The sequence below is a fragment of the Carassius auratus genome, unplaced genomic scaffold (assembly GCF_003368295.1).
Source record: "Carassius auratus strain Wakin unplaced genomic scaffold, ASM336829v1 scaf_tig00022400, whole genome shotgun sequence".
Lineage (NCBI taxonomy): Eukaryota > Metazoa > Chordata > Actinopteri > Cypriniformes > Cyprinidae > Carassius > Carassius auratus.
The window spans coordinates 233,834-251,623 of record NW_020525181.1 but is presented as its reverse complement, the minus strand read 5'-3'; the positions used below and the strand labels follow the sequence as shown (position 1 = coordinate 251,623).

The 17,790-nt window shown below is 35.6% G+C and overlaps 1 protein-coding gene and 1 long non-coding RNA gene across 3 annotated transcripts; both read right to left on the bottom strand.

Moving 5' to 3' along the window:
* Nucleotides 1–1,632: 1,632 nt before the first annotated feature.
* LOC113077356 (uncharacterized) lies at nt 1,633–8,272 on the bottom strand. 2 transcript variants are annotated; one of them, XM_026249764.1, is made up of 5 exons: nt 8,151–8,272; nt 4,158–4,493; nt 3,506–3,853; nt 2,869–2,962; nt 1,633–2,778 (listed from the first exon to the last, which is right to left on the bottom strand). In XM_026249764.1, exons 2-5 carry the CDS (start codon nt 4,450–4,452, stop codon nt 2,721–2,723), a joined length of 795 nt encoding a protein of 264 aa, XP_026105549.1. In that variant the 5' UTR covers nt 4,453–4,493; nt 8,151–8,272; the 3' UTR covers nt 1,633–2,720. The 2 variants fall into 2 exon arrangements, with proteins under 2 accessions (XP_026105549.1, XP_026105548.1); XM_026249763.1 differs by lacking the exon at nt 8,151–8,272 and adding an exon at nt 7,954–8,096.
* Nucleotides 8,273–10,109: 1,837 nt separating this feature from the next.
* On the bottom strand, nt 10,110–11,522 carry LOC113077359 (uncharacterized). Its single transcript, XR_003281311.1, has 3 exons — nt 11,481–11,522; nt 11,091–11,213; nt 10,110–10,672 (listed from the first exon to the last, which is right to left on the bottom strand). It is a non-coding gene; the product is annotated as an uncharacterized LOC113077359 (long non-coding RNA).
* Between the last annotated feature and the right edge of the window lie 6,268 nt (nt 11,523–17,790).

Here is a 17,790-nt window from a genome sequence, read left to right as displayed (position 1 = left end):
GTATTTAATGTGAAATAAACATGAACTCTTTTAAATAAATGCTCATGCTTAACAAAACAAAAAAAGAAAAAAAAGAAGAAGAAGGAAAGAAAAAAAAGGATTCTGTCAAATTAAGCAGTTTCTGTAAAATATAAAAATAGGCCTATCACATGTGTACAGTATGTGCTATAGTAAGAATGATATTCTATGACATACGCATCTGCCTCTCACTCTTTAAATAGATAAACTGTATTCGTTTCTGTAGTTATTTTCAGCACCAGCAAAACATTGCATGAGTTCATTAGAATTATTCTATTCTGTTCTAATTCTGTTTTCTGAAGAACTTGTTTATCTGTCAACATCAAGGAATTTTTTTTTCTCCATTATTTTAAGAACAAATGCAACAACTGAATAACTGTAAGCTGTAAAACTTTATGGTATATATATATTTCATTTGCATAATAGTTATTTTCATATATTTAACACTACCTCAATTTATTCAGAACCAGATATTGTCATGCAGCATATCACTCAAATCGGCTTTCGTCAGAAAGTTTAAAACACAAGCCTATAAAAATAAATAAATTTCCAAAACCCCATGACTCTATTAAAATGGTCATAAATGGAAACGGGGTTTTTTTTTTTTTTTTGGTCTGCAAAAAAAATAAATAAAAAATAAATAAATACGTCATCCTTGCTAACAATGACATATAAACATGTTAAACCATGACTGCTTTATATAACACCAAGGGTTAAATTGTTAGACTAGCGCTCTCTAGTGTTCACAGCAAGAGTTCACTCTACAATAATAGGATGCGTTTATTTAACTCTCTCTTTACTCATAACCTGCTAAAGACTTTCTTCATCACTGACAGAAAACTGAATAAAATGATATATTTTGGTTCAGATGACAGCAGGCTTCATCAAGCCCTCTTGTTATTCTTTACATTAAATAAAGCAATTAAATAACTCAAAACTATTTGGCTACTACAAAGTGTGATTTAAACATATGACACTACCACTGATATGAGTAGTTAAAGGTTAAAACATCTAGTTTTTCCCCATGCCATCTCCTGCTTTAACAGATAACACATCAATCATTTCCTGTTTTCTGTTATTCATTTCCGTAATTCGTTCTACATCCTTATTTTTTCTCTCTTCCTCAATTATAATGCAAATACCATACCCATTACTCATTTATTCTGTACCAGTTGGTGAATGAATATGTCTTAACTTTTTCAACCTAATTTTAAGGGGACATCTTAACCTTTCATTACGGACATACAATTGTTATTTTGTGAATTATAACACATTTACAGCATGTACCCAGTTTATTGCAAAACCACAGACAGAGTAAATACTGTACTCTTCATAATACTGTACAAGTTTGCCATAAGACTTAACAGAACAATTTTCCAGTGGCCTTTGGAAGTATTTTTCCATTTATTTTGTCAATAGAGATTTCACAAAGAGAAAGAAAGAGAGAGAGAGAGAGAGAGAGAGAGAGTAAAATACTGTAAACCACATTTTTGATCAAAGGAATGTGTGTGTGTGTGTGTGTGTGTGTGCTTTACCTTACATTGTACTTTATTTTATCACTGATTAGTCTGTGGTTGATTTGTTTTAAAGGTTTTTATAGAATTATAAAAATTGAATTTCTCTATTGAAAAAAGGGATTGTCACTTCCAGAATAAACCGCTGGCTTCTTTAACAGTACAAATGCAGAAGTTTCAATGTTATCTTTACAGTATACAATTCAATGATATAACACTTTATAATTATAATGCTATTTTTTTGTTCAAAGACCAGAAAATGAATCATAAAAATACAAAACCTGTTAACCAACAATAGTCTATTAACAGAAGTCAGATTGCCTCGATCATCACACAGATACACAGTTATCCACTGCAGTGGCTGTTAAAATTGCAGATAATATCAGAAATGTTTCAACATTTCTGTAAGATTTTCTCATTATATTCTTGTTTGCATCTTATTGATGAAGCCATGGCCTGCCAAGAGCTCACAAAAGACATATTGGAGATCTAGTTTTGAAACGGTAGGAACCAATAAAATAAAAGTGTGCAAAAATAACTGGTCATTTGCTGCATGTGAAAACAACATTGTGCATTCAACACATTTCTGGGCCGTATGGGGTCGGGTGGCCAGACGGAGGTCATTATTTAACAAAAAAAGAAACACCTAAGGGACCATTCACATTGAATACATTTTTACTTTTTAAAAAAATGAGACGCGAGGAGTAGAAGTGGGGAATGTAATGAATGTTGTTAAATATGTGAGTGCTGCAGTCAAACACGTCTGTCTAGCTTGTGATTACACAGAAAACATTCAGAAAGTACGGCAGTGGAACAGATAACAGGTTCAGTGTGTAAGGCCCCCGAGACTATATCTTAAACTGTCTGATGAAACCACATCACAGACCATTTGACATAAAACCTGCAGGCCTCCATTAACATCTGAAGATGAAGAACATTTTAAGAGAATAAAGACTGGCTTCAGAAGGGGAAAGGTCCAGGAAAGGTTCTTACATTTGTTCTTGAAAGTGTCTATTTACCTTAGATGGTTTTAATGCTGCATTAAAGGATGAAAAATATCTTATATGATTTAAGTTGGATTAATTCCGTACATCTTAAAAGCCTAAAACTGTAACAGAGGTGTGTAAACATTTTATAACCATGGTATGCTTCCAGTTACAGGCAATTTCACAGTTTCATAAGAAGAAGTTAAAAGGTAAGGTGCTTTGTCATTGAGTGAGAAGATTCTGAATCTGGCACGAATGTCCTGAAAAACAAAAATCAGAATTAAAAACGAATTTTGCACAATAAATGCTATGTTTCTCTCACTATGCTGTCTGTAGGTGATCAGTCACACCTCCTGTGGCGATGGTAAATCACAGCAGCTGCTGCAGACGCCAGCAGAAGAACAACACATACTCCTGCTACAGCAGCTGGAGACAGACCTGAATCTGGAACAGATGAAGACAGACAGTCATTACTCATCTACAGCCGTGTTCAGACTGGTTTCTGTGGCATACTCTAAAACAACAGCAGCAGTACAATCTCATGAGGCAGAAACACAGCAAGCCCGAATGTGCCGCTTCGTCCGCTTAACTTGCAATTCACAACAACACAACCTTGTTTCTGCAAAGACGTTCAGGGTGTTTTCTACAAACAACGTCTGATGTATTTACATTTTACGTGGCGTGAGAAAGTCACATGGGCAAAAAAGCAATGCTAAATCCGAAATGCAATTCGAATGGGATTTTAAACCACATACGGAAATGGATTTCATGTGAAATTTTTTTGCCATTCACATTTTCTTCATATGATTGGATTCTAATCAGATATGCACCAAAATTGGATTTGTACTGACGGTCTATGCAAGGCATTCAAGACATTAAAAGTGATATATGTGACATCAAACGTACTTCAGTAGCAAGTTGTCAAGGTACTAAATGTAAAAGTCCTCTGTAAGAGTCCAAGTAGCTGAATGACTAAATCACACTTACTGATGACAGTAACGTCGAAGCTCTTCACACTGCTGATGCTGCGGCGACGACGATGACCGCTGCTGCTGATCTGTAGTTTATAAAGTCCAGAGTCTGTGGTTCTGGTGTTTGTGATGGTCAGAGATCCAGTCTGAAGATCCAGCTTCAGTCGGTCTCTAAATCTCTCAGGACAATGAAAATCTGTGCAGGTCTTATTGGGCTCTCCGGTGACCTGAGCGAGGCGAGTGTCATTAAAATACCACGTCATCACATCATTTGGGTTCTTCATTACGGCAGGATCTAAAGTGACAGATTCTCCCTCCTTCACTGACTTTCTCATCATTTCTTCTCGTTCAGCAGCAGAAACACCTGAAACACAAACCAACAGCTGCTGTAGGAGATTTTTGGGGAGAAAAACTCTACAACATGAGAAAAAAGCGTGAAAATAACATAAGCAACATTTATTTGTAGGGGGCGCAAGCACCAAAGACTTTTTTTTTTTTTCCAAACTAACTGTTAAATCTATCGATTTGCCAACAGAAAGACAATTTTGATTGAATTTATACTGTTATGATGCAGCTACAGCCAAAGAGAAAATGCAGCTCTAAATCTCATTGCTTTAAAAGCTTTTAAACATGAATCATCTTTATTTAAACTTTGTTAAATTACTCACCACGGACAGAAACGCTGAATGTCTTTTCTCTGATGCTGCTGCTGCTGAAGATCTTCAGTTGATAAACTCCCAAATCTGTGGTTCTGGTGTTCCTGAGGGTCAGAGATCCAGTCTGATGATCCAGCTTCAGTCTGTCTCTGAATCTCTCAGTTCCTTCATTACACTGGACATCTGTACAGGTCTTACTGGGATCTCCATTAATTTGAGCGATGCGAGTCTCATTGAAATACCATCTGATTCTGTCTTCCTGGGTTTTTTTAATACCAGTGTGAAGAGTGACTGAATCTCCCTCCATCACTAACACCAGCACTTCATCGGTCTCAACACCAGATCTCCCTGAAGAAAAAAACAAAAAAAAAAATCAACAAACTTTTCACCTTTTGTCAAAAATTGCAGTGGACAACCAAAACACCCTAGCAACCATTAAACAACACCCTACAAACAATCCAGAATACCCTAGCGACACTTTAGCATCCACCTACTACCTATATGTATATATAAATATTAATTCAATAAAACATTTCAAATAAAAATAGAAAACAAAGCAACAATAACAAAACTGAAAGCAATATATAAAGAACAACAGTGGATGGGATATTAATGCTTTAAGGTAAACAAATCAGAAACCATTTGAAACTAAATATGCTACAGAAAAGTACAGGAAAACTGCCTCCATATTTGGCCCAGTCCCTTCATTAATTGTTTCCATTTCTCAGTATGACTCAATCTTTTCCATTGTCTAAATCTCCTTAACCATTTCTCAAGTGTCGGTAGCATTTAGCAGAGTATTAATAAAAAATACATTCTGTTCTCACCTTGTATTTAAACTGGCTTAACTCCCTAATATTCTATTAAGGGGAAACACAAAAACAAAAATGCCAATTTTTCATCTCAGGATTTGTATGAGCGTACAATAGTAATCTAACTACTTTTCCCGTCGTTATAATGCCGTTAACATTACTGAACGTTAAATGCGGTGCGTTACTATGCATTGATTTAATAAACTATGTAATCCGAACGCACCCCTGGCTCACCCAGCGAGTGAGGAGGTGGGTTAATAACGAGATAAGCGATTATGATTGGCTAAGGCAGAGTCATGTGTTTTATGGTAGCCAATCAGAGCCAGTGTTTTTACGCCATCGGCGTCAAACACACACAAACACGCACGCGAGATTCGCAGCAGCAGCAGAGATGGCGAGTTGGGAGCAATCCGATGAAAAGTTGGCATTTTCAAGGTGAAGATATAAGCACTACTTCAATTAATTGTGGTCAAAGGCAAGAACGTGCATGTAATGTGTACATGTAATGTGTGACACACGCATCTACAAAGCTAGTGGCCAAAAACACCCTTTCTTACAAAGATAATACTTGACGTGTAGGATAAAACTCTTGCTGTCTGTTGACGTGCAATAAATATCGAAAGTTATGTACGAACAAGTTGTCTGTTCTACTTATTTTAACTGATTTGTGAAAACTGCTCCAAAAATAAATAAATAAATATTTGACATATAGCAACTTTTTTTTTAGCAGTAACGCAAATAGTTACTTTCCCTGGTAACGAGTTACTTTTATTATAGAGTGATTCAGTTACTAACTCTTTTTGGAACAAGTAGTGAGTAACTATAACTAATTACTTTTTTAAAGTAACGTTCCCAACAGTGGTAACTAGGCTACTACCTTGTTATAAAATAGTTTTTTTAAAGTTTCCTTAATGATGTTACAGCACATGCAAAATATTTCTAAACACCTCCAACAAATATTGCACTGTTTTCTGTCAAAAACTATGTATTTAAGTGTTTTTGATACATTTCTTGAGTGTAAACCTATTTAACATCCAGATCATGAAAATAAAATGTTCACAAACATTTGTTACACATAATACATATATTTGTTTTTGAAAATGAAAAAAATATATATTTTGTAAATATTCAAATCTATGTAACTTCCTGGTCATGTGACCCAGTGTTGCCACATCCCCTATAATAATATATTCTCAAATATTTCTCACACATGGTACACAAAGTTGTTTCTAGGTATTTGCCTTTTGTTTATTTTATATTATGACTATTCTTACATTTTCTACATAAAAACCCTATTTAGCCTGGACCCAATATATTACACAAGGACTAAAAATTACACAACAGTACAAAAAAATTACTACTAAAATAAATGATCGGCAGATATTATAGCGACGTTGATATTTCTGGAAGAGAAATGTTTGTGAAAAGTTATGTAAAAATATCAGTTCACACGACCAAGAAATAAAAAAAGTTTTCAGTAATTTTAATAATTCTCTAAAAACAACAAATGTATTTTCAAAATAAAACAATATAGGAATGTACAATGTGTGAATATAATGCAGTGGGTGTGGCAACATGAGGTTATTTCGAATTTTAATAGTTCAGAAATTCACCAAAAGTACACACAATCTTATTTCCAAAATCCAAGTCATGTAACATGTGTCTAATTGAGCCCCTTTCACACTGCACGTCGGACCCGCAATATTCCCGTAACATTGCCTGGTCGCCTTCTGTGTGAAAGCAACCACGTCCCGGAATTGATTACCGAATCGAACCCGGGTCGGGGACCTAGTAACATTGCAGTAATCGATCCGGAACGAGCGCTGTGTGAACAAAAGCCTGATCTAATTCCGTATCGAAGTGATGACGCGCGTTATCGCGCGACTCTTTTACCGGCTGTTTTGAAGGAAGATCAACATTCGCGACGAAAACATATGTGCAAACTGTAATGAAGCAGAGATCAGTTAGTTCCTCACTTTCCGCGCTGACGCTGAGATCGTTTGCTTGCTTCAGTTAAAGTATAACGTGCCAAGCCTTGTCGACTCGTACATTACACGTCACGCCCTGATGTCACGTGTCGTTACGGGATCTTCAAGGGTTGTGTGTGAAAGCACGCACATATACCGGGTCATCACTGGCAGTGTGAAAGTGCCAAATCTAGCGACCAGGGAACAATTACAGGAACACTTTACCCCTGTATTTGCCGGAATGGCAGTGTGAAAGGGGCTTAAGATGTGTGTTAGATGTGTGTGAAGCTATTACAACTGCTGTGACATCATTGGGTCACATGTCCAGGAAGTTATATAGATTTGTATATTTCAAAAAATCATAACAAATGCACACACACACACACACACACAAAATATATAACATCTAAAAAAAATGGTCTTAATCTATACTTAATATATTTGCTTACATAAACTATACATTTAAAATATCACAGTTTTACTGTTTTTATGGAATAATGCACATATTTAACCAAGTTTATTTTGGATTTTGCACTTTTGAGATGCTCCCTAACCTGAGTCCAAGGGGAGAATTTTTCTGAGGACTTTTTCACTCCTGATGCTTAAAACAATTACATCATCGAATAATATTATTATTAATTGTGATTTTATGATTTTAAGTGTGATCTGAACGAAATACAGCATGATTCACGAATATTTTGCGATTACATATACATTAAGCCTAATGCTAAAGAAAAGAACGAATGTCTAACGAATCTCCAACATAAAAACAACTTTACCGCAGTGACTTACAAAGATAGTTCTGTCTAGTGAAATGAGCTGACACAAAACGAAACACATTCATCATATTAGTCTGTTTTAGTCGATTGTAGCCTATTTTACCATACGCAAACTCAACCCAGACTTCGAGCTAAATAAAAACAAAACCCGATGTCCAATACAGAGCAATTGGGCCTAGATCTAACACAAAATGAAAGAGTCATTCTTCGTTCGGTTAATCTACCGCGGAATAAATAAATCATGTCTTACCATGTTCAGGAAAAAATAAGTACACTGATAGCAAAATAAAGTGGAAATTCATTTTTTTTTTTTTTTTAATAAAATTCAATATAGACTCCAGTAAAGTGCCTCTCTTCCGTGTTAAAAATGAAAGTAACACGTAACATACCGGAAGGGAGCGGCACGTAGAAAACATTAACATATTTATATTAGTGATGCTGTCTAACCTGGATGTGACTCAACAGATCCCGACAGTATGAAGTGCTGACACAGTGATTTACAGAGTTTGTCTTTTCACGTCCAGCTGTTGTGGCGTCCGGTGCAGGCTACACATTCGGCAGTGATGACAGGAGCTTTCAGAACGCTTCGTGAAGCTCAAATCTTTTGTTTAGAACTTTGAAAAAAAAAAAAGGAAATTCCGAAGTTTCGCTGCCAGATTGCTTTGATCTGACGCATGTTTTTTAAATTTTTTTAATTTTTTTTTTTTAAATAAATACATTACAAGAGGTTTCTGCTGCCTTTGATGTCAAAGCTCCGGTGTTTTTTTTTTGTTTTTTTTTGTACAAACATACAGCGAGACATAAATACACTCTTAGCAATCATAAAATAAAAACAAACATTATGGATTTGCATGTCAAACTATAGTATTATGGATACATAAAAGTGCTAAAATAAACTTACATTTAAAAATAATAATAATAATAATTAAAAACTTGCCACTCTTTTTGCTATTTGTAAGTCTAAGAGATGAAACAAGAGAGTTCAATTCCACAAAAAAAGGGGGAAAGACAAAGGAGACTTAAGCCATTTTTGTTTATGAATGAAGAACTTTGCATTCAGTATTAGAAAATTAACAACATATTCAACAGATAAAAGCTTTGGATTTTTCAGAATAAAAGATAACATCTTTGAGGGAAGCTCCAGATTGTACAGGGACATTTTATTTTATTTTATTATTTTTTTGCGGATGACATCATCAGCCAATCAGCTCTCATGAAATCAATTCTCCTGTGCCTCACAAGATGCGATGAGCAATGATAGTAGCTTATATATATTATACAAACATACATTACACACACATAAACACACACGCACACACACACACACACACACGTCTATATGCTTATATATCAGCTGGAATGAGAAAAACAAAAGTCCCGAGCTCTACACGACACACACCCGTTGTTTGTTGAGACAACATCTCTGTCAGCCCACAGCAGGTTTCAGATTGACTCAGAAGCTGAAGTGTTAGTGTGGTCGTGCAACTGATGATATGAGAGGACGGCCATGTCTACTTTTATTGTTTCACCAAACACAGCAATCTATAATCAAACTATTACTATTACTATTTCAAAGCCAATGAACTCTGTTATCATTAAAGTCAAGGAGATTCACTCAATATTCTTCTACTTATTCATCATAGACACAGAATTAGCTTTCAAAAACTATTAATGTGAAATGATAAGGAATTAGGAATGTGTTAAAGTCTTAATAAGGAACAGAATAACATTTATGTATTATTAATTATCACATAAATGAGGACGTGTTCAAGAGTGTGAGGCTGGTTTATAGGAGGGTCAGACGCTGTCGGGGGAGGACTCAGGTTCAGTTTAACAGAGGACTTCTGCTGGATAGTGCTATAGTTCAGACGAGGACCATGTTTTCTATCTTTCTTTTGTTCTGTTTGGGCTGGTGGCGTCTGATTGGTAAGTTATAAAAGCATTTTATGCCTTTTTTTTAAATCCATTTCAGAACAAGCTGCCACTGCTACAAATGTTTTCATCAGATATATTTGTGAGGTCTACTTTAAATTTAGGTTTTGGTTTGTGATTTGCATTTGGGTTGAAATCTGGGATTTCCAGGCCTAGAAAAGTCAATGAAACGTTCTATGTCTATTAAGATTTTATATCAAAAGTCACAGAAAAGTAATGGAAATTTCTAAAGTGGATGTAAACTAACGGAGGCTCAGAAATCCTGAGTTGAATTCAGATATCAGGTGTTTTTAGGTTTCAAATGATTGTTGCACATAACATAAAATGGAAATCCATGCCAGCCATATCTACAAATATATATATAAAAAATCTAAATGTCTCAATTCATTTCACAATACAGCTGATGTGATGCTTTATAAACAACAAACATACAAAAATATGTTTCTTTTCCCCTCCAGGTGTGTTTGGTGACTCATTATCAGTGACGGAGGGAGATTCTGTCACTCTAAGAACTGATTTTATTAGAAAACATGACGATTACATTGTGTGGAGATTTGGAGCTGAAAAGACTCTAATAGCTCAAATAAGAATAGAGGATGGACTCTTCAGCAAATATGATGTTGCTGATGAGAGATTCAGAGACAGACTGAAGCTGGACGATCAAACTGGATCTCTGACCATCACAAACATCACAACTGAACATGCTGGAGTTTATCAACTACTGATAAGTGGAGCAAAATCAACATAAAAAACATTCAGTGTTTCTGTCTATGGTGAGTAGAGATCATTTGTCCTGTCCTTCTCATATTCTTATTTGATCATTTACATGCTGAAATAGTAGTGAATTAAAACATTGAAACAAAATTAAGATTGTTGATTAGTTTCATCCTCATTTCTCCTTTTTCTCTGATGTTTCCAGCTCGTCTGCCTGTTCCTATCATCAGCAGTAACTCTTCAAACTGTTCTTCATCCTCATCCTCAGAGAAGAATTGTTCATTGGTGTGTTCAGTGGTGAATGTGGGTCATGTGACTCTCTCCTGGTACAAAGGAAACAGTTTATTGTCCAGCATCAGTGTGTCTGATCTCAGCATCAGTCTCTCTCTACCTCTGGAGGTGGAATATCAGGATAAAAACAGCTACAGCTGTGTGCTCAACAATCCCATCAGCAACCAGACTCAACATCTGGACTCAACTCAGCTCTGTCACACATGTGAAGGTACAGCAGAGCTGATACTTGTATTATGAATTATTTATTGATTTTATAGATATTAATAACTTAAAATGTAAGAAATAATGAAGCATCTGCCATAATTTGCCTTATTCATGTCTTTTTAAACAGGTTTGATTTGATTATTATTATTTATTTCTGTGGAGAACAAAAACAGACTTTGAAGATTGATTGATTAATCTCAAGTCTGCTTGTTTAAACTCACAATTATTTTTATCATTACTCACTTTTTTCAGAAGTCCCTGTCCATTGTTGTGGTACTGTCGAAGCTGTGTTCCGATTGGTCGTCACTGCTCTGGTGGGCGTGGCTACTGCAGCGGCTGTTGTGCTTCTGGTCAATGACATCAGATCTACAAGAGGTGAAAAGAAGAAAACAGAACAGATATCATAAATATATGTGGGAGTTTTAATTGTAAAGATTAAAATATATGTGTGGTCTATATGTTTGGTGATTGTGAAATTAGGCTTTGCTTAAAGGGACAATAAGTAACTTTTTAGGTATTTTATTATCTAAAATCAATATTTTTATTCATAAATATGCCCTCAATGGTGTACAAATACCTATGCCAATGTTTAAACTAATCCTTGTAAATGAAGAATTTATTATCTTTATATACATGGGACGGATAGGTCGACGGAGGCTTCCATGTAGTTCCGCCATCTTGCAAAACTATAATAGCAGAGAGGGACAAAAAGTACTAAGCCAACGCGTTTCCACAGCGCGTTTTCGGTCAGTGCCAGAAACGCAGGTGCAGAGCAGTGAGAGGCGCTTGAAACTGCACCAGCAAGTTTAAAAGTCTGGATTGCATTCTTATTATGGACCATACATATGCCGCGCCACAGGAGAAGAAAACATCGTCGCCAAAACAGTCAAAAATAGAACGTAAAAGGAAACGTGACCATAGATTACAGAAAACAAGATTTAATGTCGGGGAAGCTTTTTCTAGGTGGAAAGAGCTAATGCTGGATAAAGATTTCAAAAGAGACGCTGAAGTGGCCAGTTTTCTTCTCGACAGGTAAGTCAGTGTTACAGTCTATATTATAATATTTTTTTTATATCTAACAATGCATATAATTCAGAAAATATAACGAATAAATTAGACATAACTACTAATTAGAATATTTCATGTTTTCCACAGTCAGTAATTCATACTGTAACATTCGTTTGTTAGTTGTCATGTTGCAGTTTGTTTGAAATAACACACCTGTTCACCTGAAGGAAAACTCGACGAAGTGCTATTAGAAAACATCCTGTCAAAGCTTTTTGGTACATATCGCCTACCGTAGATGCAACGCGCATTTGAAAAAGCAAGGCGCTGGAGAGCAAAATTAGTTTGAATGCAAAATACAATTTCACCACTAGATGGGAGTAATTCCTGCTTAGTGTCCCTTTAACAATGCTTTCCTCTGAAATTAGATAGGGAAAGGTTCATTACCCAAATCTGGTGTATTAGAGACCATCATCTGGTGGCCAAAACTATGAATATTCTTTAATATTTTATTTCATGTTTTTAATGCCACCTATTTTACATTTATTTTCTTAACTACACAGTTTCATTTTTATGTTGTATTTTTATTTAATTTCATTTTACATGTACTCAGCAACCCAACAAACACAAAAGGTCAAATATCTGTTGTAATTGTTGTTGAAAATATGAATATTACAAACTGTAAAGATAAAAGAAAAAGATCTATGAATCATATAAATGCCAATATTTTAATAGAAGGGGGGTCATAATAAGAATAAACTATGAATTCAGAATCAGATTAAATGACAGATGAATAAAAACAGCATTAAACATTAAAAACACAGAGATGGTGTAAATGGCAATATTTCATATACCTGTACATTTTACAGATGTTGTCAAGATTTTGTAAAGATTGTGAAATCAATAAAAAACTGCGGTGTGTGATAGAAAAGTGTGTATGATGTGCTTTGTTTTTTTTTCTATATTTCTGACTGCTAATGTAAGTAATGTGATTATTATAACCATCATGTCAATAAAACACCATAAAATGGAACTATCATTTTCCTATAACGATACAATATAAATTAAAATGTAATGTTTTTACTTAGTTGGTCTATACCGGCTGATGGTCATGAGTGAAGATCTTTGAAATGTACTACACAACAAAAAATAAAAATACAACAATTATAATGATAATTTTTTTCAGTAGATTTCCTTTTAATTTTACATATTTTATTGTAATTTTGAAATACAGAAAGTATTAATAAAATGAATACAAATTTTGTAACTATGAGTAACCAAAAATATGTTATTTTGGTTACTCAGTTAAATTATTTTTTATTCATTTTATGATTATGTCATTATCAAAACATAATTAACAATACCTGGTAGCAACTAAAAGCAAACACTGACCACCATAACTGTGATGAAACATTTTCAATAAAGCATTGACATCTAAACCTGTTCATTCTCAATAAGAGCTTTTGTAAAGAAAGTAAAAGAAATCAAGTCAGATTGGTTTTTAAGTGAAGTTGGTAATGCTGTTTGTGGAGTTGTTTATTCATCTTTTGCTGAGATCTTGAGAGGTTTAATGTCTTCAGTCATGTCTTAATGGTTAGAGAGTCAGACTTGTAAGCCAACGGTTGCAGATTCGGCAGGAAAGTGGACTCAATACCACGACTGAGGTGAGACCATTGAGCAAGAACCGAACCGAGCCCCCAACTGCTCCACAGGAGAAATGGCTGCCCACTGTTCCAGGTGTATGTTCTCGGTGTGTGTGTGTGTGTGTGTGTGTGTGTGCTCTTGAATGGGTGAAATACAGAGCACAAATACTGAGAATGGGACAGCACACTTGGCTACAGTATGTGTCACATAACTTTCACTTTAACTTCTTTTATTACAACTGATTTAATGTGATATAACTTTCACTTTCAATTCTTTTATTTTTATTTTAAATCTGTGGCTGGAAGTCAGTTAGTTGTAATGTAGGTTTAATTATTTATTAAGTAATTCAGTTGAGTTTTAGATACACCAAGTATTTTAGCATGTGTTAAATTTTATAGTAATAAATATGTTTTTGTTTAGTGGACTTGAATGAAATATGTTTGCAGCAATAAAATGACTAACACGGTATAAATATTAGTTTTTGAACTGTTTAAAGCAATTTACAGTGAAATGACTTACAGTGAAATTAATTTGAATTAATTAAAATTATTATTAATACACTGTTGTGTTTGTTAGTCGAGGTGAATCCCTATATTTCCTATTTTATTGAACTCATATCCCCATAACAGCTGCAAACAGTTGTTCTTACCTCTGGGGCTCAGTCGAATGATCAAAGGATCTGGATTCCTCCCCGACGCCACGCTTGCTCAGCTGGGACGAGCCTCTTAAGGCTGAAAAGTGATGTCAAATTACAAAAAAATATGTAATCTTTTGTTTATATGAATTACTCAGAGACTCTTCATTTAATAAAGTTTTAACACATCTGTAATGGCTTCAGTTTATTAATAGACAATAACTCATAAGCAAATCAAACATATGAAAATAACAGCGAGAAAGTCTTCACCACGGGGTATGGCCCCGAACTCAACTCTCAGGACCTTTTATAGCCCCTGTACATAATTCACATATTCAGTCATGTCTTAACCTTGCAAGCACGATGTCAGACACTGTAATATGCTCTGGTCCCCTCCCTGCTTACCGTGGTGAAGAGATGCATAGCAGATTGTCATCACTCAATGGCTGGATGTCTAAGTGGTGCCCACAGAATAACATAGGTTATATAGACAATTGGACGAGCTTTTGGGGCAGACCTGACCTGTTTAAAAGAGATGGTCTTCATCCCCACTCTTCTCTCTAGAAATATGGCACATAGTCTTAGAGTTTGTACTTGACTAACTGGGGCCCAGGTCAGGAAGCAGACAGACTGGCTAAACCGACCGTCTGCTAGCTGCCTCCTGTCACAGAGGTCAGTTAATTCTCAGCACATAGAGACTCTTTCACCTAGATATCACACTATAGAGACTGTGTCTGTTCCACGAACTAGAAAATACAAAAAACATCCAAACCAAGATAAGATTAACAACTTAATTGAGGTTCAACAAATAAAAAACAGATGCAATACAGATAAACAAATGATAAAGCTTGGCTTATTGAATATCAGATCCCTTTCTACGAAAACACTTTTTGTAAATAATATGATAACTGATCATAATCTAGACGTGCTCTGTTTGACAGAAACCTGGCAAAAACCTGATGATTACATTATTTTAAATGAGTCCACCCCCCAAGATTACTGTTATAAACATGAGCCGCGTCTAAAAGGCAAAGGGGGAGGAGTTGCTTCAATTTATAACAACTTTCAGGATTTCTCAGAGGGCAGGCTTCAAGTATAACTCGTTTGAAGTAATGGTGCTTCATATAACATTATCCAGAGAAACCAATGTTAATGATAAATCCCCTGTTATGTTTGTACTGGCTACTGTATACAGGCCACCAGGGCACCATACAGACTTTATTAAAGAGTTTGGTGATTTTACATTCGAGTTAGTTCTGGCTGCAGATAAAGTCTTAATAGTTGGTGATTTTAATATCCATGTCGATAATGAAAAAGATGCATTGGGATCAGCATTTATAGACATTCTGAACTCTATTGGTGTTAGACAACACGTTTCAGGACCTACTCATTGTCGAAATCATACTCTAGATTTAATACTGTCACATGGAATTGATGTTGATAGTGTTGAAATTATTCAGCCAAGTGATGATATCTCAGATCATTATTTAGTTCTGTGTAAACTTCATATAGCCAAAATTGTAAATTCTACTTCTTGTTACAAGTATCGAAGAACCATCACTTCTACCACAAAAGACTGCTTTTTAAGTTATCTTCCTGATGTATCCAAATTCCTTAGCATATCCAAAACCTCAGAACAACTTGATGATGTAACAAAAACTATGGACTTTCTTATTATTATTGTCATTTTAAATACAGTTGCTCCTTTACGCTTAAGGAAGGTTAAGGAAAACAGTCTGACACCATGGTATAATTATAAAGCCCTGAATGGTTTAGCACCTCAATATTTGAATGAGCTCCTTTTACATTATACTCCTCTACGTCCGCTACGTTCTCAAAACTCAGGCAATTTGATAATACCTAGAATATCAAAATCAACTGCGGGCGGCAGATCCTTTTCCTATTTGGCGCCTAAACTCTGGAATAACCTACCTAACATTGTTCGGGAGGCAGACACACTCTTGCAGTTTAAATCTATATTAAAGACCCATCTCTTTAACCTGGCATACACATAACATACTAATATGCTTTTAATATCCAAATCCGTTAAAGGATCTTTAGGCTGCATTAATTAGGTAAACTGGAACCGGAACACTTCCCATAACACCCGCTGTACTTGCTACATCATTAGAAGAATGGCATTTACGCTAATATTAGTCTGTTTCTCTCTTGTTCCGAGGTCACCGTGGCCACCAGATCCAGTCTGTGTCCAGATCAGAGGGTCACTGCAGTCACCCGGATCCAGTACGTATCCAGACCAGATGGTGGATCAGCACCTAGAAAGGACCTCTACTGCCCTGAAAGACAGCGGAGACCAGGACAACTAGAGCCCCAGATACAGATCCCCTGTAAAGACCTTGTCTCAGAGGAGCACCAGGACAAGACCACAGGAAACAGATGATTCTTCTGCACAATCTGACTTTGCTGCAGCCTGGAATTGAACTACTGGTTTCGTCTGGTCAGAGGAGAACTGACCCCCCAACTGAGCCTGGTTTCTCCCAAGTTTTTTTTTCTCCATTCTGTCACCGATGGAGTTTCGGTTCCTTGCCGCTGTCGCCTCTGGCTTGCTTAGTTGGGGTCACTTCATCTACAGCGATATCGTTGACTTGATTGCAAATAAATGCACAGACACTATTTAACTGAACAGAGATGACATAACTGAATTCAATGATGAACTGCCTTTAATTGCACACTGTTTTCCTAATGAATGTTGTTCAGTTGTTTTGACGCAATGTATTTTGTTTAAAGCGCTATATAAATAAAGGTCACTTAACTTTACTTGATATGACCCCCTATTTGGCGATCACACATATTCTCGCCCATACACACATAACACATGAATTTAAAAACAGAGTACCAAAAGTTCAAATTGGAGAAGTCTGCAAAGGTTGGTCAACCACATATCATTGAAATATAGTCATTTATAGTTTTCTTCGCAAGCATAGCTATTTGGCCTGACCTGTGTTAACCATACAGATCATGCCCGCATGTTAGTTTAGTAAGCAGTGTAATTGGGTAAATGTTCTATTTTGCACTCAGGTTGCAAAATGCACCACATTTCTCTTTCCGTTTTCTGCATAGAATAGCATACAACAACTCTATATCATAAAAATATCACCTCTATTTAGGGGATATGCATAAATATGCATTCAAAAACCTTATCTTCTTAAGTTGCAATGACACTAAATCATCTGTTAATGTTTGCAACTCGAGACTGATCCTATTATAGTCAGCCATCTATTTTATCAGCTTCATTATTTTCTTATTAAAAGTTTCTTGCTTCCGCATCAATTTTATTACAGTTCTCAATTTGCCGGATCATTACAGTAACATGGTATAAGGCTAGTTAGGTGCGTAGGAGCTAAACCATTTTGGGCCTTATACGTAAGTCATGATCATTTGTTACTGATACGGAACTTAATAGGTAGCCAGTGCAGAGACTGTAATGTTTATGTTTATGAAGTACTGACACAAAGTATAAATGATTTGCAATGTTTGTATTTTTACATGCAGTGTAAACAGCCTTTAGCTGTTGTGGAGTCCGATGTACACAGTCGGCGGTGAACAATTTATGAAGCTCATAAGTCTTTTGTTTCAATTCAGTGGTTCGGAACTCGTGAGTGAGTGTCCACCATTTTTTTCTTTTTTTTTTTCTCAAAA